Here is a 25,975-nt window from a genome sequence, read left to right on the forward strand (position 1 = left end):
ATTTGAATTTATCTCATATTCAATCATGTTGTGCTACATCAGTTTGTAAATTTTTTTAAAAAAAATGTGTTTGTAAACCTAACATTTATCTTTTTATTTTTGTTCCATGAAATATATCACTTGTAATATAATCAATATTAAGATGGTCAATTCAGTAAAAAAAAAAAGAAGGGAAAAAAATATAATAATTTAATTTAATTTAAAAATAATAATTAGAATTGAAAAAATTCATAAACCAACTCCCAACGATAATTATTTTAGAGTATTTATTTTCGTAACGGAAAATGGTGGCAAGCAAAAGCCGCCATTTCAAAACCCTCATGTACCTCAGGTTCTTCGTATTTTAGAGAGTGAGAGAGAGAGCAAAAGAGCAGAGAGAGAGAGAGAGAGAGAGAGAGGGAGAGGTGAAAACCACGGAGTTTCTTAGGAGAGAAAAAGTCAGAGATAGAGAGAGAATTGGAAACCCTAATCTTTCATTGAATGAGGTTCGTCCTTTCTTTCCTTCGATGATTCTGGAAACCCCTCTGGACTTTGATGGATTTTTTTTTTTTTTTGTCTTTCATTAAATTTGTTATAATCTTCGCGTGCTTCTGTGTAACAATAGCCGATTCGGTTTCCGAGTTCGGATTTTATTTCATTTCTTATGTGAAGTAAAGTAATCTTGGTTTTAGGTTTTGTAGGAAGCCTGTGAATCGTACAAATTTTGTTTTATTGTGAAATTTTTGGTTCTGTGAATGTAATTGCCTAATACTGGATAGTACAACTCCGAGGAGAGATTTTCTCTCTGTTTATCTTTTTGTAGGAATATGAGGCTTAGCACAAATAGCTTAAAAACAGAGCTGCTGAAGGCAGAGGACTCTTGGCCCTATCACACAATAGGTGTAGAGTTTTAAGTGTTAATTTTTGTTCGATGAAATTTCAACAAATGTGACATATAATGTGGCTTTATTCTTCAACATATAAAAAACAGGAATTCAAATCTATGTATTTATGTACGTTTATACGTATGTATAAGTCTATATAAGGATATAATGTGGATAGAAGCGCAAAGAAATTGTTGGTAGAATTATTTAAGGAGTGGAGGCTGGTTTTGGATGAAACAATGGAGAGTTGAGGAGGGAGATAAACTAAATACACGTGTAAGTCTAGAGTCACTCGAATATTTGGGACGTTTTCAGTGTGTAGTGGTAGAGTTTCAGAATGGACTGGAGCTAGATTTATTTAGGAAGCGTGACCAGGCTATGTGAAAAATGTAGTATCATATGCATCTTAGCCTTGTAGAATATGGTTTATATTGTGTGCGTGATTTGAATAACAGGTTGGCAATAGTAGAACTTTTCTCTGGTTGCCCTTTTCATTTATGTACGAAGTTGCATCAAGGTAATAAGGTTTAGGAGAAATTATTTTGGACGCTTGGAAAGAATCTGACCGTCACATGGTTATTGACTCTTTTAAGTTTACAAGACCACATCTTTAGTGCATGTCCCATGGAGGAGTATTCGGGAAGTAAAGTTTGATCTTATTAGAAAGCACAAAGGGGCGCTACCCAAGTAAATAGGGAGTATACAAGAGAGGCATCCACATAGGAGGGAGGAGAAAGAATGCAACTCCAAAAATTCCAGACAATTAGAGAAGGAGTAAAAGGTGATTAATGGATTCCCCGCTCTTCTTACGCATGCAACATCAGTCCATTACTATGACTTACCTTTTTATTAGATTATTCAAGGTCAGGATTTTTCCTAGCACTGATGTACAAACAAAAAAAGCCACCCTTGAAGGTGAGCACTGTGGACATTTGATTAAATGGAACACCATATTAGTGGATTGGTGTTGTATGTGTAGTGGCAAGTCTATTGATCATTTGCTACTTCACACATAGTTGCAAATGACCTTTGGTAAAAAAAAAATTCTCCTTGTAATTTGGCATTACATGGGTGGTGCCTTAGAAGGTGGTTGATATATGTTTTTATTGGCAAGGAATGTTTAGATGGAATAGGAACAATTGATCTAGAAAGCAGCCCCTCTTTTCCTTATGTGGACAGTTGGGAAAGAGAGAAATGACCGCATTTCAACAATGTCGAGTGATCCAATCCCGAGCTGAAATTCTTGTTTTTGTGAACTTTGTATGAATGGTCTAATGAGTTTGGCAATGTCTCTTCTCATTCTTTTGTAGATTTTATTGACTATATTCAATTATAATTCTTGTTTCAGAAGGTGTGTGATAGGTGTAGCATGCGTAATCCCATGGATAAGCCTTATCCTTTAATATGACTCGACCATTCACCAAAACCAGGGCTTTAACTACATGATCGAGAATAAAAGTATATTCCCTTGTAGTGCTGAACAAAAAGGTTCCAAAGATTTGAACTATAAAATGTTCACAAAACTTAGAACTGCAAATAAGATTTCTAACATCATTATTACTATATTATCAGCGTCAATTTATAATGCAGTTATATTAATATGTGCTACTTAACAGGTTAGGGAGGTTGGAATTTTCCAGCCCATTTGTGTAATGGATTAAATTTTGTTGAGAACATACTAATGATCCTTGCATAAAAATCTAAGAAAAAGGTAAATTTTATTAAACTATATGCTTAATTTCACTTTTGCAAGTATTTTTAGTGAATTAAGGAGTGGGTTACCACTTACCAGTGAAATAATTTATATTTCTTTTCTTTTACAAATATAAAAATAAGAATCTGAAGAAGTTCTTGCTTTTGTTTTTTCTTTTTTTGTTACTTTCTTTCAAGATCCTCATAATTGTCCGAGTTTTCTTTTGTTCATATCTTCAGGTTAGGTTTTTTTTTTTTCATTGTATTTGATTCATGTTGTTTGCCTTTCCATGGCACCTTTTTTTCCATTGAAAAGTGTCAAAAGCCTATTGAACTTTGTCTCTTTCTTGAGCAGTTTCAGCTAATATGTTTGTAATATGAATAACAATGGAATTTTTTGTGCATTGTCAATGTAGGTCATATTTTGACAATTCAGAATTTTTCCCTCCAACTTTAAAATGAAACCAAGAACAAATGGGGTACCTAGAGCTCAGAAGTCAAAAAATTTTCAGGGTGAAGGGCCAAATTGGATTCTCATTGCTGGTGGTGCCTTGTTAAGTACATTATCAATTCGCCTAGGTTACAAGCTGAAGCAGGCACTTGACGCAAAGCAGCAACAGAATGCTAATAATAGTTTGAAAGGTCTTGTAATATGCATATCATTTGCGAATTGTCATTTGAGATATACCTGCTTGCAATTGTGAAAGTTGTTTGCTTTTCAGGAAACGGGAAATCCTCTGACAGAAGGAAGGCTGCTGGTTCCCATTTGCATTCAAATGTGTATTCTTTTACAAGAGAAGATGACGACTGCTTCAATTGCATCTCAGGTGTGATTTGTGATTAATTTATATTTTTTAACTTTCTCAATGTTGAAGATAAGTTGTAATTCCCCATCAAACTTTTGGTAGTGATCGATTATCTTTTAATCTGTTAACTGTCTGTCTTTTTATGTGCAGTTTCATATATATCTTTGTGAGAGGATACTGGTTTTATTATAATGTTGCTAGTATCTGCGTATAGAATAATGACTGTAGATTACCTGGTGTTATCTTGTTCCAATCTTGGATGTGGGCGGAAGATATTGAGGAGGTAGGACCATTTGAATTAGAGGAGGAGCAAATGATTTGATATGAATGCTTAAGTATGGCTCTGCACTCTTGTTAGACCTTTCCATTTGTTCCCAAACACACCCCCAGGAGCCAATAAATGAAAGAAGCTTTTGCTTTTGCATCATATGTATGTTATGCTTGGTGATTAGAATGGTAGTGAAAAACTGAGTTTTTTTCCTGGATGGACTGTAGTTAGTATGCTGTGACATGCATTCTTGCATTGCATTTTCTTTTTTCAATTATTAGCTCATGGTAAAGAGAAATGGTGCAAAATCTCTGGGAAAATGAGTGCTTGAAAGCACATGAAGAAAGAGAGGGATCATGAACTTCTTCTTTACAATTAATTCTGTTCCTCTGAATACCTCTCTGAATGGTCCAGCCAACTTCATTGTTCAGTTTTCTTCCAGTATTAGTCAGTGTTGTTTGGCCCCTTTGATGCCTTGTTGGAGTGACAATTACACATTAATTTTTTAGAATCTGTTACTTTTCCTCTAGCCCTACATCGCTTAATTTCACTTCTTTGGACTTCTTGAGTAAATCACACTTACTAATGGTGTTCCCAAAATTAAAAGCGTAGTCTCCCCTTTGTATGCATAGGTAATAATTGCTTTGAAACAGGAACTGAAGGCATGATGGAGATAAAGTGCCCTCCCAATGGCCAGATGTTGACTGAATCTGATGGTGCTCTCCCTTTGGTTACTGTTCCTACTCCTGAATTTAACAAGGATAATGGTGTTATTTGGTCTTCTTCTCCTGATCGCCTTGAGTTGCTGCCAAAGCGATTCCACCATTCAAACTGCTCAGACTCTCCATGTGTCTCAGAATCTGGCTCTGATATTTTCAGCAAGCGCGAAGTAATACACAAACTGAGGCAGCAGTTGAAGAGAAGAGATGATATGATAATGGAGATGCAAGATCAGATTGTGGAGTTGCAGAACTCACTGAATGCTCAGGTAGCACATTCTACACATTTGCAGTCGCAGCTTGATGCCACAAACAGGGACCTATTTGATTCCGAGAGAGAAATCCAGAGACTGAGGAAGGCAATCGCAGATCACTGTGTGGGGAATGTGGGCCCCAATGGCAAGCCCTCCATGGCAACAGTTTGGCCATCTGAGGCAAGAAATGGCCATACAAATGGGTTTCTTGATGGGGAGAGCGATTTTGAGCTGCCAGAGAAAGGAAGAGGAGATGGGGAGAGGATTGAGATGCTGCGGAGGGAAGTAGGAGAGTTGAAGGAGGTGATAGAAGGAAAGGAATATTTGCTGCTGAGCTACAAGGAGCAGAAGGCAGAGCTTTCCATGAAGATCAAGGAGTTACAGCAGAGATTGGATTCACAGCTTCCTAATATTTTGTAGGCGCAGTCAGTTTTTGTGAATTCTTGCTTCAGGCTCCAAAAATCTGAAGCCCTTTTTTCTCACAACATCTAGTTTAGCCAAATTTTTTGGTGCTGTAGTTCAGGTTGTGCACGGGTGCAAGTGTGGATTCGAGTGAGGGTGTGGGGGTTTGAAAGGTATAAAGCAGGCATAGCGGTAGGGTCATTATTTCGATGCTTGTTTCTGGAGAAACGTTTGCTTTCTCTTTCTATGTAATGTAGATAACGGGTTAATGAGTTTCCTCCAAGCTTCAGTGTGGCTATGTTAGTTGTTAAAAGATAAACACCCCCCTCCAACCTGAAGAAATTGTTGCATCAAAACAGTTACACCCAGGATTAAAAGATAAAAGAGTCGAAGAATAAATTTAATTAAAGAACAGAAATAACAAATAAATAAATAATGCAACAAAATAATTAATTTTCATTTATTTAAAACATATAAATATTACTTGGACTTTATTTTTTCACACTTTAGCTGCTTAGCTTAGCATTATATATCACAAGAAATCTAGAAGTGGGAGATTTTAATGTAACTTATAGTTCGTTCAGGTTTTCATTATATATTGAGCTAGCGTATCAGCTCAGTAGTCGGTATGAATTTCAAGAAATGGTTCCAGATGGGGGAGACGATAACGCAAGGCCCAAGGTAAAGGAAAGAGATGTAACATAACTGACGATGATTTCAAATTTTTAGGATGCTTTTAAAAGGAACATATCACATCGAATTTGCCGTCCATGCCGCTTCCCTTTACCCTGAAGGTTGTTGGTAAGTCAACTCGGGGAAATATTTTTGGCGGGCCAAGGAGATCATTTCCCCCCTCCGACTCTGCAACACTACCCCACAAGCAATTAAGCAAACAAGCAAAGATCCTATGCTATTATGTTGCCCGAAATTCCTGTAGGTTCATTTACTCCGGGGCAGCCTAAAATTAATGACCCATCTGTCCGAAACAAATGGACCCCTACAGTGTTCCCTCATAAGCTGCCCGAATTTTACAAAAATTCTTGCGGCATAATAACAAAAATCCCAATCCCACAACCAATTTTGTCTTTCTTTTGTCAAGAGAAGGTAGTAGATAGACGGAAACAAAAAAAAAAAAAAAAAAACATCTAATTAGAATTTTCTCAATACAAAAGACTTTTTGCATGAAATCTATTGCACCATGACTTAGCGTGCTAGGCAAAGCCACAAATACAGTAATCATCCAACCTACTGGAATAACATCATTTTACATAGCTTCAACGACTCGCCCCCCACCCCCCCAAACCCCTTCTCTGTGAGCGGATTTCAATGTGCAGCATTCCTCTGATTTACACATCACAAAGAATCAACAACCACATTTGAACACAGCTCAGGCCAATCGATTTCCAATGTCGTGGATACACATTTCCTTCAAATTTCAAATACATGCTGCTTCATCACGAGTTTTGTACTAGCGCCCATTTCAAGGATCATCTAGAGTTCAAATCAAATTCCCCAACTTCTCGCCACCCATCCTGCATCCCTGCTTCTCCATTTTCAGTCTCTTCATCATTCAAGAAGTCTTCAGATGGCTCCTTCTCATCTCTCTGAGCATTGTTTCCCCATCCATTTATCATTTCATCAGCGTTACCTCCTTGCTCCTGCTCTCCCATGTCATGACCAATTGCAACATCATTGCCCTGGGACCCAAGTGCACTTGCTCTTATTGGGCCTCGACCCATTGACTCAGCCCGAGCTTGCTCCGCCTGAACCATGGCTGCCATTCTCAATTTAGCCTCGTGAGCCTCACGGCCAGCCTTCTCTCTGGACTCTATCTCCGCTCTTATTTCCAGCATGGCTCGCTTCTCCTCTTGGAGAAGAGCCTGCTCAATCATCAATCTCTCCTCAGATCGAAATTCTCCCATAGCTCGTTTGCGGGATATTATGTTGAAGGCAAGGGCCTGCTTCTCAAATGTGGCTGTAAACTCTGCGACTTTGGCAGCTATGTTATGATCCCATTGTTGGGATCGAGAGGGCATCTGGCCCGTGGTGTCAGAATCGAGGATCCTATCATCCTCTTCTGCTTCATAGTCTGCCACCACATGGTAAGGCAGTAATCTGCATAAATTATGGGGAGGAGAAAGGGAATGAGATATCCTACCAAGTACAAAAGATTCCAAAATGTCATTGTGCAAATAATTTCAAAACAGTGGGATATCGAGTTCATATCTCTTGTTCATCTGTTAGAATGATTCATATGAGAAGCAGGTATCACAGGCTTTACATGCAAGTAATGCGCAGGGCAGCACGTCCCATCTTTTACCTTTATTTTATATCTTTTGACCACACTATCAAGCTTAAATAAGCAACGGTCGAGTGCACTATTACCGACCGAAAAGAGAATGACGAATCTAACTCTAGAATCTGAAATGGGAATGCAGTAGGAGGCAGTTGCTTATTGGGAGTAAGATTGTTTCTATTTGCAAAGCAAAAGCTTCACACCTCACCCCCCCTTGAAGCCCCCTCTCTAAATAAAAAAAAAAAAATGAAAATGTATTTACAAGACAAAAAGAAACATTTTTCATCATATCTCTGACACTCCAACACACTCAATCAAGGATTTACAAAACTACTCATGACACACTAGGATCAAGCAATCAGCAAATAAACAAATTGAATGGCTACTTGTACACAAGATTAGGCCTGTAAATGAGCCGAGCCGAGCCGGGTATTAGCAAACTCGGCTTGGCTCATTTAGGAAGACAAATAAACGAGCCGATCTCGAGCTCGAGCCGAGCTTGAAACCCATTGCTCAAGATCGGCTCATTAAGGAATTTGACACACTCGGGATCGAGTTCAGGATCGTGAAAGGGCACTTTCGAGCCGAGTTGAGCCCTCGATTGGCTCGACTCGGCTCGAGCTCTGGTTAGATAAAGAAATTAAAACCTTGTGATACCGAGCTCGAGCCCGAGCTTGAGTTCTAAGATACATTTACAAGGATATATTCATTAAAAAAAGAAAGAAAGAAAGAAAAAAAGATACATTTACAAGGATAACAACCCAGTAGCATGCTAGCTTTCCACATAATCTTTAATGTTTGTTGCAAGAAGAACATAATTGACAATTGACATCCATTGATTTCTCCTTAAGTTTCGTTTCAACCTCAATAGATAACCTATTTATCATAATAGCCAATATTGAGGGCACAAAATGATCATTACCAATTAAAATTGAGCAATTAACACCAAAAGTAGTCATGGAAGATGAAGTCAAACATCTTGATTTAATTTGTCGACAATGCGCCTATAGATTAAGCACAAATAGCCCATAATTTACAGATGGTCTAAGAATGACAGAGAGGTCTTTCTAGTTTCCGATCTACACCTCTAGTTGAAAACCTCAGTGTTTAACTAATAAGAGAACAAGCTTCAACTTAAAAGTCAACTAAAATGATTTTGCCGTAGATATATACACCTTTGAAGGGGCGCCCTACGCTTTTATTAAAAGTCTGTTGCTTACTTATCCAAAAAATATATATATATACTCCTTTGAAGGGTGAAGGCTTTTTTTTTTTTTTTTTTTTGATAACGTAGGAGAACTTTACTCAGATAATTGCACATCGCAAACGCATACTGTACAACAATCCTCACCGTTAATCAAACTCCTACGGGTAACTGACCCCACCCGCCAGAACCAGTTACCAGGTAATCCAGGAGCTTTCACTCCTGACGGGCTAAGCAGTTTATCCTCATGCCCAGGAGGAAGGGTGAAGGCTTTTTAAAAGTTCATATGCATAAATTATTGAATTCACATGAGTATGTCCCATGAATACTCTTTCTAAGAGGATTTTTAACTATGTGGAAACATGAGAAATATCTAATTTAAAATGAAGCATACTTTGACCCACAAAGAAAACAGTGCAATTCAATCATGAGCTTTCCCACTACATGCAATTACAATTGCAAAAAATGTTATGTTAGTCTCAATGAGAAAGAAAGAATAACTAAAAAAAATATCCGCATGAAAAGTCACATGAATTTTTCCCAACAAAGTTAAAACAAAAGATGCTCTAATATCATTCGTCACATGCAAATTTTCTTTCCCACTCTCAATGGGGGAAAGAAGGCCTCATCCCTGTAATGGGAAGGAGGGCCAACCCTATGGGGTAGGGCACTAGACATGGTAATCCAGAAGGAAAAATGATATTCCAACAGCATTTATGATCCTTCAAATGAGTTGGCACGTCATCTCATCCACAACCATCCTAAAAAACCTTTATACGTCTACGCTAAAAAGAAAAATCTTGGACTGGATGTGAACACCAAAGTATATTCTAAAGATTACTTAACATGTACATGTTATATATATATAAGTAATCAAAATATCATTAAAAGAGCAAAGCACAACCCATAACATGTATATGTTATATAAAACTTTCAAAATGTATTTCCAAATATCTTTAAATATTATAGTGGCCAATGGATGCGATATTTGTTACCCACTTGATTTAAACACTGTTTGAAGCCTAAGAACACATAGGGAACAGGATCTTATTGCTCGCATTTCCTGGAATGTTGTATTGAAGCGTGACCTAATTGTCTAACAGGCTTTTTCTTGAAAAAGCATTTTAATCTTTATTTCTAAAGTGGCAGCATATTAGAGACTTCCAAACACCCATGATTTTTTTTAAAAAAAAACCTCCCACGTCACCTTCTAAAAGGTATAATACTAACATAGTGTCTACCTTTTTCTTAACATAACTCCAGTTTTTCCTTAAAATGAGTAGGCAATTTTGATAACATACAACTACTTCTGATTCCAAACCATATGAAACATTTCTTGGCTTTCCATACATCCATAGTAAAAAGAAGAGAAAAAATTCTGGCAAAATAGATAGTAGAATTGTGCAGGAAGTAGTACTGGCATTATCACATAGAAGCTCCTTCAACAAAGATACACGAGGTGCAAGAATCTAAACAAATAGAAGACAGCACACCAGCACATTACTTTTATGGTATAGATCCAAAATCCATTTCATAGAGATATTTGCCAAGGAAAAAATAAAAGACATATATATATTTTTTTATTATTAGTATGTGTATATCTATGCATGTATTTATATATGTATATATAACAAGCTTCACTTCGCCAGATAGGGTTGGAGAAGCACAACATACGATAACATTTTTTTCAATAACTAAATCAATCTCATTATTAGCATATAGATGGGCGCAACCCAAGTACACAAGAGGTATACAATAAAGACCCCAAATTAGGAAGAAAAAGAAGAAAAAGAGTCCAGAAATTTCGTAAAACTAAAAAAGCGAGGACTATTCTATGTCAAAAAATAGAAGCACAAGTACTGTTAAAAAAAGAATCCAAAATCTGGAAAATGCTAGGTTATTAAGAAATGCTTTGCAAGCATGGAATTTGTGATGAGGACCCTCAAAGCTGACTACAGTGACTTAGACTGAAATACCAAGAGTGCACACACACGTTCATATACAATGCTTAAGAGAAAAACAACAAGAAATACTCTTCTATTCATTTTATCAAATACAAAATCAACGCCTTTCGTGGCATCATAATATATTTTATTTGGGACAAAAATATCAGAGCAGCTGTTAAACTGTGACACAAACTGTTACAATAACAACTTTGGGTAATTAATTGCACATTCCCACTTCAAGCAACAAAATAGTGTTCACCTCTAGCATTTTATCTTGTATCATTTTTTATGCATATTTGCTTTTTTAACTTTATCGCAGTTATAACACAAGACAATCATATACATCATATAGAAAAGCACAGATGACAAGGCAGTGCAAAACAAAGCAGGATAGCCAAATGGTATTGTACCATATGGCACATGACTCCAAACACCAAAACCCATGTTCAGTTTGTATTTGCATTTGCTTCCCATTATTTGGGAAAACCATATTTACAAGGCTTTCCAACTCTGCCACGTGTGAATATGAAATATAAGCAACTCACACCCGCCATTTATTCATACAAGGTGACATTTGTCAACAGAAACCAATTTTCTTCCGTCCTCATGTACATGAATTATTGTATTCACTGACCCAAAAACCTAAAAAAAATAATATTTTGGCTACTTTATGCAACACATAACTACCCTGTTTCTGTCTCTATTAAGGAAGCAACAGATTTCAGGGTATTCACGGCATACAAATCCAATAGCAAAGAGAATTATCTGACTGCCAGATATTAAAATCTCTGGTATTAAAGCTCCAGTAACCCATTCAAATCATGCCACATACACCATTTCAGGGACCCAGATGCTGATACGGCAAGATATGAACAAAGGTACCAGAATCTAATGCAAGAGAGCAGTTCAAGAAGTTTGTGCAAATCACCGTGTTCTTGATTATAGTCTTAACCCTAAAAACTTTCACTTTTCAAAGCAATTCACTTTATAGGCATATGTATCCATCTTTCAACTATAAATTTTTGCAGTCAAAATGCGATACAATTGTACAGCAAATGCACAAGCAAATGTAGAACCCATCTGTAGTACATTCAAAAAGCCGTTAATTCCTTCTAGCAAAATTTTCTCAGCAACCAAGCAGCAAGTCACAAAATTTCACATTTCACAAAACCAATTACCGAAAAGCATACACAACAAAACGAAACCCTAATCGAAAAAAAGGAACCTTTCGCAGGCGTCCTCGAGCGAAGCGAAGGGGCGCTTGAAGTCCGGATGGCAGACCCGCCACGCGTCCTGGTACGCCATCTGGAGCTCCACCTGGTTCCCGGGTCGGGGAGCCCTACTCTGCTGCTGCTGCTGCTGCTGTTGTTGCTGTTGCTGTTGCTGTTGCTGTTGCTGTTGCTGCTGCTGCTGAGGGCTCGGATTGCTAGGGCTTTGCTGCAAATTAGCGATGTGGTTGTTGGGGTTGTTGGGGACGTTAGGGTTGTTAGGGTTGGGCGCAAGATTGATGGGTCGGAGCGGTCGCAGGTGCGCGTCGATGTTCGACGGGAAGCGCGAAATGGCCGCCGCTTGTTGCTGTTGTAATTGTTGTTGTTGCTGTTGTTTCTGTAGCTGTTGTAAGAGCAGCAATTGTTGCTGGTGTTGGTGTTGCTGGTGTTGCTGTTGCTGTTGCTGGTGCTGTAGCATCATTTGTTGCTGTTGTTGTTGATGTTGCTGCTGCTGCTGCTGCTGAGCCAATGCCTTCGCCTCTTCCATCTCTCTCTCTCTCTCAGCCCAAAAATATTAAATTAAATCATACACACACACTCTCTCTCTCCCTCTCTCTCTCTCAATAGAATCTAAGATCTATGACTTTCTCTGATTCTCTCTCTCTACAACAAGTGTGGGCGTGCTTCGGAGGTGAGGGCAGAGGGCAAGAGCCAAGAGGGGTCACTCACTCATCATTATAGTGATGAACACGACCACACCTGATGACTGCCACCTCTATATATATTATATATTTTCTTGTTGCTTAATTTTTATATTTGTAAATTCGTAAACGTGTAATATGCTTCGGCATACTTTCTGGTGAGGCTGGCTGTCCACAGGATTTAATTAGCAGTTAAGATTTAAGACAATTCAAATTTTTATTTTCTATGAAAATCGAATTATTCAGCTTGGCCAAAAGGAATATCCACTCCTTTGCAATTGGAAAGGAGATAAATCAATTTATTATTATTATTATTTTTTTTTTTTTCTGAATAATACAAGAGATACGAGAACAAGGAATCTTTTAATTTCTTTTCCACTTCCAATTGAGATGGAAGATATCACTAATTAAATAATTGAGAAAAAATGCTTTTAAAAGAATTATGAAATAAATTTAATGTGCACTAAAGGACGGAATATTGATATAAAGTATCTAAATCATCTTAAAAATTATTAAAAACAAAATTATTTCATCATCTCAAGGTTGAGTATGTGGCTTGGCCACCACAAAATTGGCTGAGGACGGTTGATCAATCTCAAGACTTTCTGGGTACTTTATTCACCTCTCCGTTAAAATACTAATATTTGCTATATTTAGCTATTATTGCTATTTTTTAAGCTCCAATAGAGTAGATTGCCATTAGCTATAATAGTTACATTGCTATAATGAATAGCAATTTAGAACTATTCACTACAATACACTAGATGAATAAAATATTGTTTATTTTTCTTTTGTTTATTATTTATTTATTTCACCTATTTTCACCGAACATCTTTTATTTATTCTGAACACCTCTTCACATCTAGTAGGTATCTCTCTCAAACACAAAATTTATCTATCGCTAACAAAATTTCTTCACACAGTTGGATGAAAAAATTGAATGTAGGAAAATTTTATTTCATGGAAACAAATTAATTGCAGTTGGATCAAATATTTAATGCAATTTTTTTTTTTTTTTTGGCTTGGAAACACACTGACAGAAACAAATCAATTGCACTTGGATGAAAAAATTTATTTATGTTATTAATTTTAAGAATTAGTACCTAAATGTGAAATGAATATTCCTCATATTTGTTTATTTTTGTTTTTATGAATGATTTCTATATATGTGTTTGTTTTTCTTTTTAATTAAGTGTTGACAATAATATAATAAAAAAAAATAAGAAATAATATTTTAAAGCAAGTAGAGAATGAAATAGAGAATCTATTGAAGTGTGTAGTGAAAAAACAATAGGTAAAATAAAGAATTGTATTTTTTCACTAAGTAAAATAGCTAAGTAGGCAAATTTCCATGTATTTTACCACAGGCTAAATTCCATTTATTTTTTCCCTACCACCCAAAAAAAAAAAAAAAGAAAGACAGACAGACAGACAGACAGACAGAAAACATACGACTGCAAGAGGGAGTGAGATTCAGTTTGAATAAAGAGTTCAGGGAAACCTCTATCCCCTAGAGAAACCTCTCCTCTCTCTGGCTGTCTTTCTCTGAGAAATGATAGCTTCAGCTTCTATCTCAGCGCCTTTGAGGTTCTCAATCGCTTCTCGCAACAGAACCTCGCTTCCCATTTCTTCACTCTCTCACAGGTACTCATCTCTGGTTTCTGCCATCTTGGTTTATACCACCATTGCTGCTTTAATGGCGAGTTATTCTTTATTGTTCTCAACATTTAATTTTTACTTACTTCTATTAATGCCAGAATCATTTTTGCTATGGTGCAGAAACTCAACGAGGTCCGTAGAGAATTATTCAACAATCGGTACTTTTTTATTTTTTTAATGAATTTCCAATTTGGTTGTAAACGTTTGCAGATGTAAGCATAGGTGACAATCTTGTGCGTTTTTGGACCTAAATACTCGCATTACTACGCGTTTCGGGCTTGCCCAAGTTGTAATTTTTTTTAAAGCTTAATTTTGTTAACCAACGCTTCATCTGGGTTCAATACATGCTGATCAAAAGCCCTTATCTTTTTGAGCTTAACTGTGTCAAGTCAAATTGCTTAAAAAAAAAAAAACCGTGTCAAGTCAAATCTGTTTCCCCCAGTCTTTTTTTGGCCTATAATTTTGATGCCGTTTATATCAACATGTCAATTAGTACATATTTACACAGTGATTATTTTTTAGCCCACATGTATCTATGTACACACACACACACACACACACATATATGTATTTGACAGTGTTGATAATAGCTTTTCGTATAATTGGCTGTTTCTGTGTTCAGTTACTGGTCTATATGCACAAATGAAGTGAACAATTATAGGGGATGATCATATCTTTTGACAGGACTATCTAATAAGACTGGTGGGTTACCTTTAAACATCGGAGAGAAGGATTTCCGTGATGCTAATGTAAGGTGAATTTCTTTTACCCTTTTGATTGAAGCGATTGTTGTCCATGTTGTATTGTTTTTATTCTTTTTATGGTGAATTATCTTACAACAAGTATGTGTATATTTTTCATAAAATTTCCATTGAAAAGTTGCATGAGGATTCTGAAATGAATAAGTATAGTGGTGCACATGTGAAACAATGCAAGGCATTGCAGCTATGCCATGGTTGTTTGTGTTAGTCTTTGCAAAATTACTTTAGAATACATTATACATACTATTCTTCTGTTGTTACTCAGATCAACTCCTTCACTGCATTTAAATTATAGATATCTAATCTATTCCATGTTTTCTTAATTTTCTGTTTATTAGTATTATGTGGATATATAAGTTCATGAAATCCATTTCCTATACAGTTATGGTGCAATAGAAGCCAAAAGGGGGAATCCACCCATAATGCCAGCAGTATTGACGCCAAGAGGAATTTTGGACCTCTCATCTGTATTATTTGGGAATCGCATAATCTTCATTGGTCAGCCTGTCAACTCACAAATGGCTCAGCGAGTTATTTCACAACTTCTTACTTTGGCAACTATTGATGAGGATGCAGATATACTGGTGGGGCTCTATTTCTATCTTGGTATTTTCTTTTTCCACCATTATAACCTATAAATATGGGTTACAAACCCAGAATTTGAATGCATGGTTCTTTTTCATTTCTGACTCTGTTGTGCTTACCTTGTGAAGTTGTATCTGAACTGCCCTGGTGGAAGCACCTACTCTGTGTTGGCAATCTACGATTGCATGTCATGGGTAAGGTTTTATATATTTTTGTTTATTTATTTATTTTTCTTATTTTATTGTTTCATACCTTTACTACTCTGTGTTGGCAATCTACCATTACTCGCTTTGACCTTCCAGGAGATGAGAACAAGCATTATCATTGACCTAATATCAGCAAACGCAATACTGTCAGGTCCTTATGAACTCTTATAAATAAATCCTAAATTGATTTAATTAAATCAAGTATTCATACCCAAATTCAGATTATTATGAGCAAGAGTAACCATTTAACCATTATCTTCCATCTCACTAACTGACAAATATTCCATCTACTCCTAATCAAATTTGCAGGTGCTGGGCAGGATCCTTTTTCCAAGATAGTTTGATGTAGAATAGACTACTACATGTTGCTGGTCCAGAATAGATGGTTTGATGCGAGGACAAAGTGGAAAATAGGAGTATATAACTTGTTGTAGGGTTTGCATAGAAAGAAAATAGTGAAAGAGGAGGCTTATGTTCGTGTCTTGCCTCTCTAATCTCATAATCTCTCTCTCTCTCTCTCTCTCTCTCTCTCTCTCTCTCTCTCTATATATATATATATATATATATATATATATATTGTAATATTTTGCACAATGACCAAAATATCCCTGTAACAAAACCCTGTCACCAACTTTTTATTTTAACCCTAACAAACTCTTCTAACATAACTAAAGGTTGATGATTAGTTTATATGAAAAGAACAAAAAAGCTAAGGTTTCAGATAGATATGAATGTTATATTTGTTATCCAATAGGTTACTTGATGTCCATAATAAGCAAATCTGAATTGAAGACGAAAGTGAACATTTGTGAATTACGGCAGAAATAAAATAAAATTCGTCATTTATTTTACTTTTTATGCCGTTGGTTTCTGTATCTTTTAGAACAGCAGGCAGGTAAAAGCATTTTTATTTGTATAATTGACATGCAATTCCATTAGATATTATTTGGTGTATGCCTTTTCTCTTTAGACCCATCGAACCTTTTTCTTTCATTCTCTGTCAAGTAAATGTTATATTCTGTAAGCATATAGTGATTCCTTTTACAGATAAAGCCTAAGGTTGGTACAGTATGTTTTGGAGTAGCTGTAAGCCAAGTGGCCCTGCTTCTTGCTGGTGGAGAAAAAGGAATGCGTTATGCAATGCCTAATGCTCGGATTATGATACATCAGCCACAGAGTGGATGTGGGGTATGAACTAACTTTTTTGTATAGTTTATTGCAGTTTAAGGAAGAAAATCATTAATCTGTTTTAATTGGTCTGGAACTGTCATGGCCTATTTTGCCATATTACATGAAAGGTGTGTTGACACTCTCAGTCCCAACAGCTTGAGTTGTTTGGAAGTGACCAAAAATGTATATCAAGCACACCATGTAGCCCGCTTCCCCTCCTTTCCCTCATGTATGTTGTCGAAACTACACGTGGACCTTAAAATGTAGTCAGAAATATAAACAAGCACCGAAATGAAAAATGAAACAAATTGGGGCTCCTGAAAACATATCAAGCATAATTGCTTTGCTCTTATATTTATGCCATTGGTGTTTATAATTTTCTCAGCCTGGCTTATACTTGAGAGGTTGGGAATAGGGCTTTCTTACTTAACTTACCTGTTGAGCTACTAACTGACAACTTTGGCTACAAATGATTTTATTTGTGTTGGATTTAGAAAACATGAAATGACATGGAGGATGCAATTGCTTTATTCTGCGTGCCCATGTCTTATGTGCAATGTTTGGGTTTGGATCCCTTAATATTAGGTCAAAATTTATCCTTTTTATCCAGAAATCGGGCTTGAAGTTCTCGCCTTACGGGAACCTGTAGGGATTAGTGCGTGAGACTGCATCTGTTTTGATACTAAATAACTTGCTAAGCTAGGAAGAGTAGAAGTTCTATCTTTCCATGTCCACCCTATCTTCTTTTATATTTAGTTCATTTCCCCAGGCATGACGTATAAGTGCATGCCTTCATGAACTATTGATATATGCATGCATAGTCGTCAAAAACTGAAAGTTCCTGTAGAATTTTGTTTAATTCAGTGCATGTTGCAATTTGAACGATTGAGTCTCAAAAATACTGTATGATTCATTTGTTGCAAACAACAGATTTGACTATAGTTTATCTGCTTGTAGGGTCATGTGGAGGATGTGAGACGCCAAGTGAATGAAGCAGTTCAATCTCGCCACGTGAGTCTATCTCCTTCCTTTCTCAGTTGGAAACTTAATCTCTGGATGGGTTCATTTTAGGGTACTTGAGTTATATTCAAGCTGAACCTAATAAGTAAACTGATTCTTATTATTATTATTATTATTATTTATTTATTTATTTGGCTAATTTGGTTATGTGTATTAAATTACCAATTATTCTAAAAGTTTAAACTAGTAGGAAATGGTAAATTTAATAAATACTTTAACAATGTCAAAGTTGAAGAAAACAAGACTAATTTCTCAGCTTATTTTGAGCATCAATGGCTGTATGGGAAGCTGAAGTTAGGTTATATGGCATATTGGGCTGGACCGTTCCAAATAATTTTCATATTTGGTACTATCGTCATTTTGGTGCTTTGAAATTTATATCAATAGAAAACTCAGGCTACCAGTAGTAGGCTACTAATTGCAACCTATCTCCCGAAAATGGCGTTTACAATATCAACAAAGATAGCTCAAAAACATCACTCTGAGAAGTGGAAGGTTTTGGTTCATAATGTACCTATGCTCTTGTGCTGCAGCCAATGAGTTTTGAGTCGATGGTATTAACTCATAAGAATGGGGTGGAGGGTGAGACTGGGTCTAAGACCTACTAGATATCTGTGTAGCTTACCAATAATAATAATAATAAAGTATTTTCAGTGAACGCTGCTGCGTGCTTCTCATCTATAAAAAACTCTTACTGATCCATTATTTTATTGCTCCTCTCCTTGGTAATTTTGCTCAGAAAATTGACAAAATGTATGCTACTTTCACCGGCCAAAGTCTTGAGAAAGTGCAACAATACACTGAAAGGGATCGTTTCCTGTCTGTTTCCGAGGTAATGTCAGTAAATGCTAGTTTATGTTGGATTATGAGGTCATGGTGCTCAATGCCAGTGCTTAGTAAAAACCTCCCTTACCCCACGCCCTACCCCTTTCCTCTCCAACTGCTTGTTCCAGTGATGCTCTTGCATAAATGGCATCCTGGAATAGAGCTTTCATTAACCGCTTCCAACTTTTGTGGTGCCATTTTTCTCTCTGGCTGCTGATTGCTACTTGTTTAAGATTTTGAGCTCCACCTGCCACTGCAAATTGTCAACATTCTATTGCTGCCTTCTTGCAGGCTATGGAGTTTGGACTCATTGATGGCGTCTTGGAAACGGAATACTGAAAGGAAGCTACACTTTTTTTTGTGCCCGAATGTTTCATGCACTCGATTTTCATACTGCGGCTGGTTGCCTTCTCTAAACCCCCAAAACATCCATAACTACATGGATTTTTGAAATTTAGGATTCCGATTTGAGTCGAGTCCACTTTGTTTGTTCTAAAGCTTGCTATCATCTATCAATATAAGGCTAATCTTTTGAGGTTCTGGTTTTAAGAAACACTGGGGTTGATCTAACTCTGAGGGTTGTAGTTTAGCTCACTATTGCTTCCCTTTGGTTGTAGTCTTGGTTTTGTGCAACTTTAATTAAAGTCTTTTATGCGATTTACCAAATAGAATTTCTGCTTTTTTTTGGTAAAAACATATATATAATTGGTAATAAACTAGTCAAAACACAAAACATTTTTCAAATGTAGACCTCAAAAAAAAAAAAAAAAAAAAAAAAAAAATCTAACCTTTTATGTTACATTAAAAAAAAAATAAAATGAAAATCATTATTCACAACATTATCAACCATACTCTTGTAATGCATTCTCTGTTGATTTCATTTAACCTAATTTATTAAATTAGCATGTGCCCAAATTCAAAATATATGTGATTTTCACTTGTATTTTAAAAAAATGTACGTGAGAATTACAAGCTATGTTTAATGACATTAATTTAATGAATTGAATTAGAGAAAATTTCTCCAACTAAATTTAAATAAAAAATCTTCTTAAATTACTAATTAAGTTGCTATTGTTCCTAACTCGGTAGAGTTTGGGTGGTTTTTATAATTTACCCTTTTTGGTTTTTTTTTTTTTGACATGTCCACACAAGGGAAGGGGGAGGGGAGATTCGAACTAGTGACCTTCGCTTCATTAGGCGTGGTCTACAGTCGATTGAACTACCTCTTGGGGACATAATTTACCCCATTTTGATCAAATAAAGAAAACCAAACATTTTTTTTTTAAGCCAAAGAATCAGGTTTAGTAAGAGCTACAATTTTTTTCAATGAAACCTAAAGAAAAAGAGAAAAGCAAAAAGGACAAAAAAAAAAAGCTCTCTCTCTCTCTCTTTTTTTTTTTTTTTCACTGCAGAAGCTCTCTCTCTCTCTCTCTCTCCCTCCAAGCCATCTCCGGCAGGCGGCAGCAACTACTCCGACGCCCTCAACTTCTCTCTCCAAGCCATCACCCAGGTCGAGCTCAATAGTCTTTCTGTCGCCAAGGCTTTAGTCCTCCTTGCCGGCCTTGTGTACGACAAGTATTTGTCGTCGTGAAGTTTTTTCCAATTGTGAGTCTCTAACAAAATACCCGCCCCTCCCCCGCCATACCCGCTCTACCCGCCCCACATTACCTGATATTGATTATTTTAGCCGGGTCGCGGGCATAAATTTCAAAACCCGTAGCATGCGGGCCGGGTAGCCGAAACAACCAATACCCGGCCCGATCCGACCCGTTCTCAGCCCTAAATTCTGATCCATGGGGCGTTAAACCCCCTTATCTCCATCTAAAACCCTCTCCGTCCTTGAATGTCTGTGTCTGAAGTTGTTCTACAAACTAGGGGTTTGATTTCTTATTCACAGAAAGAGAGAGATAGAGAGCGAGCATGGCATGAAGAGATGTTTGATCTTTGCATTCAGAGCCGCAAGAGTTCTTCGATTGCTAAATTAAGGGCGGAATCGGAGTCCCTATGCTTCGGAGTCCTCGCAGGCTTGCTTGGTCAATCACTTCCTCTTTCTCTTCGTTTTCCCCAATTTTTCGCTCTTAAGCAAAAAATCTGCTTTTTATATTTTAGACGCAACTTTCCTGGGAAACAAACAGAAGTTATTATTTGAATAGACGATTACTAGCTTGGTGATGAGAGCGGCAAAACTTAGTTGTACTTCCAGTATGAAGTAGCAAAATGCATCTGTAATGAAATAAAATACTTGTTTTTTTCCTTCCCAGTTTACTTTTCAATTTTACCCATTGGGGATATTTTTATTAGCACACTTGGAGGTATAGTTATTGGCTTAATATTTTTCATCTTTTCTGAGGAGCAAAGAAATGTATTTGGAGTGTGTTTATTGTTCAATTGATCACTGGGCATTGTTGGTGGCAAAGAGGAAAACAAAAAGGGGCCTGCGTATATTAGACACCTGATTGGGTCTCCCAACACCAGAGAAGTTGATATCCAGAGCTGGTTAAGATCAGGGGGACTGTACTCAATTGTCCCAAAAATTATTGCCAGCCAATGCACAAAAGAATAGTGCTTTTTACTTACCTGGGGGGACTCGAACCTGGGATTAAGAGAACCCACTAGCAACAGACTATTTAGCAGTTTCACATATATTGCTACCAGGGAGGTGTTTTTGGGGCCTCTCAGAGTATGTTTAAAAATAATGCCACTCAATCTTGGCTTCTAGGTAGCCAGACAAAAATCTGAACTTGGTACTGTGAAAGGAAATCAAAAGAATATACTATATATGTTTCCGGAAAATATCCAGCTTCATTGATGGTCTTGTTGACCCCAAACTCTGATAGTTTGTTTTGCATTTATGTGTGTGTGTGTGTGTGTTTATATTTCCGGTGGATACCCAGCTTCATTGATGGTCTTGCTAACCCCACAGTTTTGGTGTTCGTTTGCATGTATGCGAGTGCATGCATTCTTGGCCTATTGCTGACTTGCATTGCTACTGGTGCTTTTGCCCTTCCTTCATCAAATGGATTATTTTTTACTAGTTCAAAGAGCACCTCCTTCCCTTGTAAGAACCAGGTAGAGGGTGACGTTGTGAGTTTAGGACCTACTGGGTGTGTGTGTGACTTATCAATAAAAAAGATTTTGATCCTCCACTTTATCCAATTCCTCGTTTTAGTTAGAGCATCACTTGTTTATGACCTCCTTCTTTATAAGAGTTTCTGCAAGTATAGAAGAATTGCTTTGATAACAAATTTAGATCACTTCAGTTAGTTTCTGGATCTTGGACCTTTTGTGATGGTTTGACACGGCCTGAGTTATGTTGACCATCATATTATGTGTATAGGACTCCCAGTTCATTTCTATATGTTCATGGAGCTGCTATGATTTTACTATTTTGAATATTTTCACGTGTTTAAATCATAGATTTTATAATTTTGACTGTCTCATGGTATATCTTTTCATTGTATCTACTCCATTCTTTTTGCGCTCAGTAAAGCTTGTTTTTCTTGGGCAGTGAAGAACTTGCTTCTTGCCTCCTCCTTGTTGTCTGGCTGTCAAATCAGAAGTTACAAGAGTAGCTGATACATAAGTGTGCTCTTCATGAATCCTAGCAATAGCAGGAACTATAGTAGCCAGGTTCTAGATCATCCCTCTGGAAGAATTTCAAGTCAATCTGGCCGCCCTCTAAAATTTGCATCGAATGAAAACTTATTCTGTTCTTCAATCGAGTGGTCTTCAGCACTGGTTCAAAAACTGGCAAGAACTCAGGAAGCATAAATTGACGGCGAGCACTTTTGCCGGGGCTATTGGTTTTCGGCCTCGCCGAAGAGCCCAGCTGTGGTTAGAGAAAATTGGCGCAATTGAGCCATTTTCGGGAAACCTGTTGGACCAATATCAAAGAAGAGGAAGCACTTGAAAGATACAAGCTCATAACAGGAAATACTGTTTTGTTTCCTGAATTTCAGGTCTATGGTGAGAGAAACTCCGAAGATGATTGGCTAGCAGGTTTACCAGATGGGGTAGTTGACAGGCTAGTTTATGGGTTTACCTTCACGGGGAGTGCTTGAGATAAAGTGCCCATTTTTCAATGGAGATGTGAGCAAGGCTCTCCCTTGGACACGAGTTCCCCCTTTACTGTATTTCACAAGCTCAGGGTTTAATGGAAATTATGGACAGGGATTGGATGGATTTATATGTTTCGACTCCTAAAGGGAGTAGTCTATTTCGGTTATACAGAGATATAGAATACTGGTATGTGTTGAAGATAGCACTCTCTGATTTCTGGTGGAAGCATGTCCATCCAGCCAGGGAGTTGTACCAAAAATCTGTGATCACGAATCCCTTCACTGAATTACGATCACTCAGGCCAGCACCAAGGCATGAATTATGTAATTATATAGTTGTTTATGAAAGCAAACACGTGGTTGATAACTCCAAGTTGTTGATGCATGAAATTTATGGAAAACTGCAAAACTGATGCATCTGATTGTCTAATTGTGGGTTTTTTGAATCTTTGTGGCTTAAGTTGATGGGATTTATTATCTAAGTAACAAGTGGTTGAAGTATCGTTTGCCTGATTTGTTGAAGTTGAAGTAATTTGTAATTGGAACTGTCACCTGGACGAGAAAGAGGGGAAACAATTGCTGGCGGAGGTAGAAATTATGATGTTAATCACGACAGAACCCAGATCTCTTTATCAAAAGCAGATGCAGAAATGAAATCCTTAATATGATTACAAGAGAATGAATATATTTTCCTCTATAGCCATGGTGCGATAGATAGCAAATGAGAAGACAGTAGGGATCGGAAGGTTCAGAACTTTCAGTTATGTCACTGGCTACTCTTCGGATGTTGAGTACATGTAAGCTTCACTCTTTCTTTCTTTTTCTTTTTTAATCTCTTTTTGGGTATGGTTCGTGTGTGGAAGCCATGTCGGATATTGAACAAGTAGTTTATAGGCAGCTGGATAGGACCCTTTACTGAATATATTTGCCAAGTCCTCCCTGTAAGCATTGGTTGCAGCTGCTTGCTCTGGCTTGTCAGCTATCAAACTACATCCAAAGCTAAGGAAGAAGAATATAGTAGGTATTATGGCTAGGAGTAACCAACTAAGAGGCTTTAATGCCGAACAAAGTGGGGCTTCCACCTGGGTGGTTTGTGTCAGGTTGAAAATTGACCCAACCCCAATCCTAAGGGCTAGCAGCAGTTGAACTTTGTCTTGAAATGGGATTTGAGGTCTGAAAGTAGGCTTTGGTTTGGTCAGGTTTGTGGGATCTTTCAGGTTAGAGTGGGAGGCTTGTCCACTTTACTGTATATCTTCTACATACTAATATCAATCCCTCTGTCATAAGAATTGTTGATTCTTGTTGATGCACCATACCTTAGAAGGTATTTACTTACCGGTAGATAGATGGAAAGAGACTTGTTTCATAGGATTATGTGGCTTCTTGTTGTCTTTGTTTCCTGTGGCTGTGCTTATAGTGTTGTGTTATAATCTGTACAAATAGTATACTTCCATAGATTTGTCTAAGGGATGTTCCCTGCATTGAGTACTTGGGAAAGTTTACATTGGTGTGTGTGTTTTGCCTATGGTCTTTAAACCGAAAGAAATCTCCTTCCCCATAAACTAGGGTGGATGGAGGAATTGTTATCCTATATGATTGTGAGAGTTCTATTTACCTAGGAGAACAAAATATATACATTTGTTCTTTGTGTTTGTGAGTGACTGTGGAGAGCACAGGTAAAACCAGTCGGTTTCACTTTTGCATATGCCTTTATGCAGTTCGCAAACTTCAAGTTTCATATGAGATAGTACCTTTAATGCTTTAAGTGGTCAATGTATATGTATGTGTAATTATAAAGATTTTCTTCTTGATTTAAACTATTGTTGAATCATGACAATGTGTTCTCTTCTATTTTGGTTTAACTGTCTCGAGTCTTCCATTGTTGCTAAAATTGGTCATTAGTTGAGATTATATTTGCATACAAAAATATCGTCTTCCCGTTGGGTACTTGAAATTTCATGAGCTTGAAAGTCTTGTTTTATTTTCAGTTTCCAGGACAGCTATACAGCACTGGAAACTGAAAATGGAAGATTGCTAAAATTTAATTGAACATGCTTGGGGGGAGGTTTGTTTATGCCTCTGGATTATATTCATCATTCCCACCACACCCCCCCCCCCCCCCCCCCCCTTTTTTTTTTTTTTTTTGTAATATAGTTTGCACCTGACATGTCCAATGTCATCTCTGTTGTGATATTATCATTGTTGCACCCCCCCCCCCCCCCCCCCCCCCCCCCCCAAATTTATTCTTGATTTCTAAAGTAATTGCTCAAGATTTAAGAAGAAAAATCAGATGATTATCCATATTAGCATTAGGAGCAAGATTATTTTCATTTGGCATCAACGACTGATGCAAACATCACTTAAATCAGTTTACATGACACAGTTGCATAGAAAGAATCTTGCTGTCCCTCCTCTTTTTTCTATTCAAGGATGACTGCTGTGGCATGGAGATGATGTAGGGAACTAATTGATCACTTAAATTTCAAACACTGACCATTTTATCCAGCATGCCATGGAGGGTGCAATCACCAGTGACTGAAGTGAAAGCAGGCATGCATTAACTGGTTAGTGTCATCATCGTGTGGTGTGCAATAATAACATGCTGCTTTCGGCAACAAGTGCGGTGCCTCCTGAAGAATGATATTTTCAAAGGAAAAAAATTATGCAACACAATTTAAGAGATGAAAAATGAGATGTTAGTATAAGTGGGGTTATTTAGACTTTTTATTATTATTAATCATGGCTGGATGTTGCAGCTTATAAAAGTTGCAAAGCCATATATACTCGAAATGTTCACAAGAGATTCATATTTTTTATTTTTTTATTTTTAATATGCATGGTAGATAGCACAGAACTGTGTTATTATTGTAAACTATGCCAGAATAATATTGCCACCTAGAAGAGGTTTAGTGGCAATTAAATACTTTTCTTAATAACATCAAATTATTAAATGTACGAGAATTGGGGTTGGTAATTGGGTGTACGAGAAATGACTGAAGTTTTGTAGATCATGAGTGGACAACAGTAAAATTAAAGATTTTTTTTTTTAAAGACATTTTATCACGGGACAACTGTCTTTAACTTTAATATTTCTATCTTTCATTTTTTTTTCTTCTAGTTGGGTGTATTTCTTGTATATTTTCTATATAATTAGGCTGCGACTTACTCTTTTTAATAAAATTAATATTACTTATTAAAAAAAAAAAAAAGGAGCTTGTAATAGATACTCACTAGACAAAAAATAAATACTTACGACATGGATCTGCAGCTTCAATTGTTTTATCATTCCACTATTCTACATGCGTCTTTTTTACTTTTCTTTTGGGTTTTTG

The 25,975-nt window shown here is 36.9% G+C and overlaps 3 protein-coding genes and 1 pseudogene across 5 annotated transcripts; 3 read left to right on the plus strand and 1 right to left on the minus strand.

Moving 5' to 3' along the window:
* Positions 1 to 285: 285 nt before the first annotated feature.
* LOC132167264 (uncharacterized) lies at positions 286 to 5,293 on the plus strand. Its single transcript, XM_059578176.2, has 4 exons — positions 286 to 485; positions 2,972 to 3,197; positions 3,278 to 3,382; positions 4,283 to 5,293. Exons 2-4 carry the CDS (start codon positions 3,014 to 3,016, stop codon positions 5,020 to 5,022), a joined length of 1,029 nt encoding a protein of 342 aa, XP_059434159.2. The 5' UTR covers positions 286 to 485; positions 2,972 to 3,013; the 3' UTR covers positions 5,023 to 5,293.
* A 637-nt stretch (positions 5,294 to 5,930) lies between these two features.
* LOC132167536 (mediator of RNA polymerase II transcription subunit-like protein) lies at positions 5,931 to 12,411 on the minus strand. Its single transcript, XM_059578542.2, has 2 exons — positions 11,676 to 12,411; positions 5,931 to 7,119 (listed from the first exon to the last, which is right to left on the minus strand). Exons 1-2 carry the CDS (start codon positions 12,203 to 12,205, stop codon positions 6,492 to 6,494), a joined length of 1,158 nt encoding a protein of 385 aa, XP_059434525.2. The 5' UTR covers positions 12,206 to 12,411; the 3' UTR covers positions 5,931 to 6,491.
* A 1,403-nt stretch (positions 12,412 to 13,814) lies between these two features.
* LOC132168226 (ATP-dependent Clp protease proteolytic subunit 6, chloroplastic) lies at positions 13,815 to 19,125 on the plus strand. Of its 2 annotated transcripts, XM_059579348.2 has the most exons (9): positions 13,815 to 14,003; positions 14,139 to 14,176; positions 14,703 to 14,772; positions 15,162 to 15,363; positions 15,493 to 15,558; positions 16,618 to 16,758; positions 17,698 to 17,751; positions 18,500 to 18,592; positions 18,877 to 19,125. In XM_059579348.2, the coding sequence occupies exons 1-9, from the start codon at positions 13,912 to 13,914 to the stop codon at positions 18,922 to 18,924; spliced, it is 804 nt and encodes a 267-aa protein (XP_059435331.2). In that variant the 5' UTR covers positions 13,815 to 13,911; the 3' UTR covers positions 18,925 to 19,125. The 2 variants fall into 2 exon arrangements, with proteins under 2 accessions (XP_059435331.2, XP_059435332.2); XM_059579349.2 differs by lacking the exon at positions 18,500 to 18,592.
* Positions 19,126 to 20,006: 881 nt separating this feature from the next.
* Positions 20,007 to 24,492, plus strand: LOC132161585 (uncharacterized; annotated as a pseudogene). The gene is made up of 2 exons (XR_015911336.1): positions 20,007 to 20,618; positions 22,094 to 24,492. The product of XR_015911336.1 is annotated as an uncharacterized LOC132161585 (transcript).
* Positions 24,493 to 25,975: the final 1,483 nt, after the last annotated feature.

This window comes from Corylus avellana, chromosome 2 (assembly GCF_965113065.1).
Source record: "Corylus avellana chromosome 2, dhCorAvel1.hap1.2, whole genome shotgun sequence".
NCBI classification, from domain to species: domain Eukaryota; kingdom Viridiplantae; phylum Streptophyta; class Magnoliopsida; order Fagales; family Betulaceae; genus Corylus; species Corylus avellana.

Bases quoted from the DNA above. Each gene is read 5' to 3' on its own strand.
- LOC132167536 (XM_059578542.2), bottom strand. From the start codon at position 12,205: ATGGAAGAGGCGAAGGCATTGGCTCAGCAGCAGCAGCAGCAGCAACAT. The intron at 7,120-11,675 runs GTTCCTTTTTTT...TAATTTATGCAG, and splicing joins CTCGAGGACGCCTGCGAAAG to ATTACTGCCTTACCATGTGG.
- LOC132168226 (XM_059579348.2), top strand. From the start codon at position 13,912: ATGATAGCTTCAGCTTCTATCTCAGCGCCTTTGAGGTTCTCAATCGCT. The intron at 15,559-16,617 runs GTAAGGTTTTAT...TTCCTTTTACAG, and splicing joins TCTACGATTGCATGTCATGG to ATAAAGCCTAAGGTTGGTAC. The intron at 17,752-18,499 runs GTGAGTCTATCT...AATTTTGCTCAG, and splicing joins AAGCAGTTCAATCTCGCCAC to AAAATTGACAAAATGTATGC.
- LOC132167264 (XM_059578176.2), top strand. From the start codon at position 3,014: ATGAAACCAAGAACAAATGGGGTACCTAGAGCTCAGAAGTCAAAAAAT. The intron at 3,198-3,277 runs GTCTTGTAATAT...TTTGCTTTTCAG, and splicing joins TGCTAATAATAGTTTGAAAG to GAAACGGGAAATCCTCTGAC. The intron at 3,383-4,282 runs GTGTGATTTGTG...GCTTTGAAACAG, and splicing joins CTGCTTCAATTGCATCTCAG to GAACTGAAGGCATGATGGAG.